Here is a 4171-nt window from a genome sequence, read left to right on the forward strand (position 1 = left end):
GCAGGGTTGGTACTTTCAATTCCATCCCTAGAACATGGGGGAGGGAAGAGGGACTGATGGTTGAATGATGGCCAATGGCCAATGATTTAATCACTCATGCCTAAATAATGAAGCCTCCATAAAAACCCCAAAATGTTGGGGTCTGGAGAGCTTCCAGATTGGTGAACAGGTGGAGATTTGGGGAGAGTGATGCACTTAGAGAGCATGGAAGCTCCATGCCCTTACAGCAAACCTTGCTTTATGCATCTCTTCCATCTGGCTGTTCCTGAGTTATATCCTTTAATAATAAATCTTTGTCTGAATTCTGTGAGCTGCTCTAGCAAATTAATCAAACCCAAGGAGTACGATCATTGGAATCTTTGCTCTATAGCCATAAGGTCAGAAGCACAGGTGATAACCTGGGTGGCAACTGGCATTTGAAGTGCGGGGCAGGGGCCAGTCTTGTAGGCCTGAACTCTTAACCTGGGGGATCTGAAACTATCTCCAGGTACGTAGTGTCAGAATTGAGTTGAATTGTAGGACACTCATGTGGTTTCTGAGAATTGCTTGTAGGTGTGGCGATCTCTTCTCCCTCAATTGCAGTTTGGTGTTAGAACCATTATGAGACCTGAATACAGTTTTCTGATTCCCTGAATTTGGGAAACTTTCTTATATCACACAATTTGTGTCCTTGCAGAGCTAACTACTTTGTTGGTGCTCAGGGCAGAGAAGCCATGGGAGTCAAGAATAACGTGACTGAATTTGTGTTGTTCGGCCTTTTCCAGAGTAGGGAAATGCAGCATGTGTGCTTTGTGGTCTTCTCCCTCTTCCACGTGCTCACTGTCCTGGGGAACCTTCTGGTCATCATCACCATCAATGCCAGCAAGACCCTCAACGCACCCATGTATTTCTTCCTCAGCCACCTGTCTTTTGCCGACATGTGCTATCCATCAGCTACCACACCGAAGATGATTGCTGACACTTTCGTGGAGCACAAGACCATCTCCTTCAATGGTTGCATGACCCAGCTCTTTTCTGCCCACTTCTTTGGTGGCACTGAGATCTTCCTCCTGACAGCCATGGCCTATGACCGCTATGTGGCCATCTGTAGGCCCCTGCACTACGTGACAATCATGGATCGGTGGAAGTGTGGCCTGCTGGCCGGGGCCTCCTGGGTGGCTGGCTTCCTCCATTCCATCCTACAGACCCTTCTCACAGTCCAGCTGCCCTTTTGCGGGCCTAATGAGATCGACAACTTCTTCTGTGATGTTCATCCCTTGCTGAAGCTGGCCTGTGCAGACACTTATGTGGTGGGGCTCATTGTGGTGGCCAACAGTGGCATGATCTCTTTGGTGTCCTTTATCATCCTTGTCATCTCCTATGTGGTCATCTTATTGAACCTGAGAAGCCGGTCATCTGAGGGCCGGCGCAAGGCTCTGTCCACATGTGGCTCACACATCATCACTGTCCTTTTGGTCCTTGTGCCCCCCATGTTCATGTACATTCGTCCCTCCACCACCCTGGCTGCTGACAAGCTTGTCATCCTCTTTAACATTGTCATGCCACCTTTGCTGAACCCTCTGATCTACACGTTGAGGAACAATGAGGTGAAAAATGCCATGAGGAAACTGTTTGGAGTAGAGGGGAGCATGGGGGAGAAGTGACAGTCCAGGGAATCTCAACCAGCCTGGAACTTGGGAAATCTCCCATTTTGTAGCATCTCCAAATTAATGCTTGTAATGACCAATGTATAATAACAATAATAATCCCACATACTCCTTCAACCCTTCATTCATTAAATATTGAGTGTCTGCAATGAGTGAGGCACTGGGGATGCAAATAAGAGCAAGATGTACTCTCTACCCTCAAGGGGGTCACAGTCCAGGAGGTTCTTAGTATGGTACTTAAGGGCTCATGCAGGAAGCGTCTGAGGTCTACAAATGAGAGAACGTCTAGGAAGGTTGAGTATCTCATCGACACCATGCCCACAGGAAAAGACCATCTTGCATGCCAACACTGATGGGGGAAACCAAGGCAGAAGGAAACATAGATAATATAAATGTCCCTATAACCTGCGACTCTTTGACAAATACTTGAGGCAGGTGGAGTATAGTTCCTCCAGAAAGCTCCCAACTGTCTTAATGCCTTGCTAGAGAGAAAAATAACCGTGGTGGGAAGATAGAAGGCCTCTGGTATTCTGTGAGTCTTGTTTAGCATATGAAAATACTTTTGTAACTTCCCTTGTCTTTACTGCCTCCATCCCCAAAGTATATATTCAGTTTCCCCTCACAATCCCGGGGCAGCAAGCCGCAGCAGCTCTTTCTGCCCATGGGTCCTGTTCACCTGCTTTTCTAAAATCACTTTTTTTTTTGCACCAAAGACGTCTCAGGAATTCTTTCTTAGCCAGCGGCTGCAGACCCCAGCACTACTCCAAAAACACATCACTACTACTTCCCTATCCCAGAAGGAGGAGAAAGGCTTTCCCTCTCCCGTGGCAGCAGCCCAGCCAATGAGAGAGGTCACAGCCCAGCCAATGAAAAGACACTATGCTTAGAACTGCCAGTTTACTCTAATGAACTTTGTGTTTATAATAGCCGCCCCACCCCTTCCTCTATAAAAGCGTTTTTATGTCCGGTTGCAATTCTCTGCTCCATAGGAGTTAACCCACTTTTGCTGGCAAGAGAACTGGCAGTTATTTTCAAGGTTAATAACTGAGTGAATGGACACTAAGTAGGATGGACTAGGAGGTTCTGATGGACCAAGGACTGGTGGCGACCTTGGGGATGGACAGTATACCCAGGAAGAGCTAAGTTGTCAGCACTTCTCTCCCTCCAGCAGAGCAGGGACTGTGGTCTCCATGAATCCCCCTCTGTCTTCCTTCATTTTTGCTGCTAGAGGGAACCAAGTTTATGCAGGGTGGAAATAGGAGAGCTGCACTGAATGTCTTGCTTACTTAATGTTGGTTTGCAAACGGGCCCTTGTAAATGGAGGGCAGGGAGAGACGGAAGAAAGAGGCCGCTCCAGATCAGTTGGTGGCAGGTTTAATGAGCAAGGGATGTTACACACGAGGCTGCCTTGAGTGGCATCCAGGCCAGTAGATCTGTGCACCTGCTGTGAGAATCTTAAAAAGTTTACACGGAGGCCATAACCGGGTTCAGTCCAGATGGTATCACTAACTCTCTCAAGGTGAGTGCTTGGAAGTGGCTGCGGCTGTGGGAAGGTGGGCAGATCAAACATTCCAAGGGGGGTGGTGGTGAGAAGCCTGCATTTGCCTGGATCTAGCTGGAGGGCCAACCAGTGGCCATGACCTCTCAATGACCCCCTCCTCCTCAACCGTTAACCATCATTAACCATTCACGGGTCATTCACCCCGTGGGGCGTCAATTTCCATGTTTATCAGTAAAGACAGTAACAATACCAGCTGGGAAGGTTGCTTGCTCACATCCTGTGTCAGGGTCTCCTGTGCAGGTGGCTGCCACACTCCTTAGGCCCTTGTCTTCTCTTCCTTTTTGTCTACCTATTCCCCCCCCCCCCCCCCCGTGTTCCTGCCCTTCTCCTAAGACGCTTAATACCTTAATACTCTTCCTAAACACCAGATGGATTCCTTCACTCCTCAAATGTTTATTGATCACCTAGCTTGTGGTGAGTACGCTCTTCTGTGTTTTCCGTCTGCGTTTGTGTTTATTCGATGCAGGACACTCAGCCCTTAGAGAGGTGGCTGAACTTGGGGAACAAAAAAAGGCCACTGATATGAGAGTGTGGACTAGGGTGGAGCCTGGGGCGGGGTGCGGGTGTACATGAGACATTGGCCCCCAGCCTTGGCTGCGCACCTCTGACCCCCTATTTCCAGCAGGCTGCCAGCGGGGAGAGGGCAGTGAAGGTGTCCACGAGGAACAGGTCCTGGGCTTTCTTCCACCTCCAGCCCCTCTTCCTTTCTGCCCTGTGTCCTTCCTGTGGAGGGAGGTCGAGAGACCAAACGCTCCACCTGGCTGGGAAGGTGGGGGGAGGGAGGGGAGGGAGGAAGGAGCCCTTGCACTCCTGAAGCTTCTATGTACATGTGGGATGAAAGTTACTGAATTCTTCCAGGATGCCAGACACTATTGTAAGTGTGTTTAGTGAGTCTTTGTCTCTGGACAGTGAACTTCGCAAGCGTTCCTCGGTTTTGTTTTCTCCCTCCTTAGATGGGACGGGA

General features: G+C 49.2%; 1 protein-coding gene across 1 annotated transcript; it reads left to right on the plus strand.

Annotated features, from left to right (window-relative positions):
* Positions 1–315: 315 nt before the first annotated feature.
* On the plus strand, positions 316–1767 carry LOC103672293 (olfactory receptor 4S1). The gene has a single exon (XM_008700957.1). It carries the CDS (start codon positions 714–716, stop codon positions 1641–1643), a length of 930 nt encoding a protein of 309 aa, XP_008699179.1. The 5' UTR covers positions 316–713; the 3' UTR covers positions 1644–1767.
* The last annotated feature ends 2404 nt before the right edge of the window (positions 1768–4171 follow it).

The sequence above is a fragment of the Ursus maritimus genome, unplaced genomic scaffold, assembly GCF_017311325.1.
Source record: "Ursus maritimus isolate PB19 unplaced genomic scaffold, ASM1731132v1 scaffold_23, whole genome shotgun sequence".
Classification (NCBI taxonomy): Eukaryota; Metazoa; Chordata; class Mammalia; order Carnivora; family Ursidae; genus Ursus; species Ursus maritimus.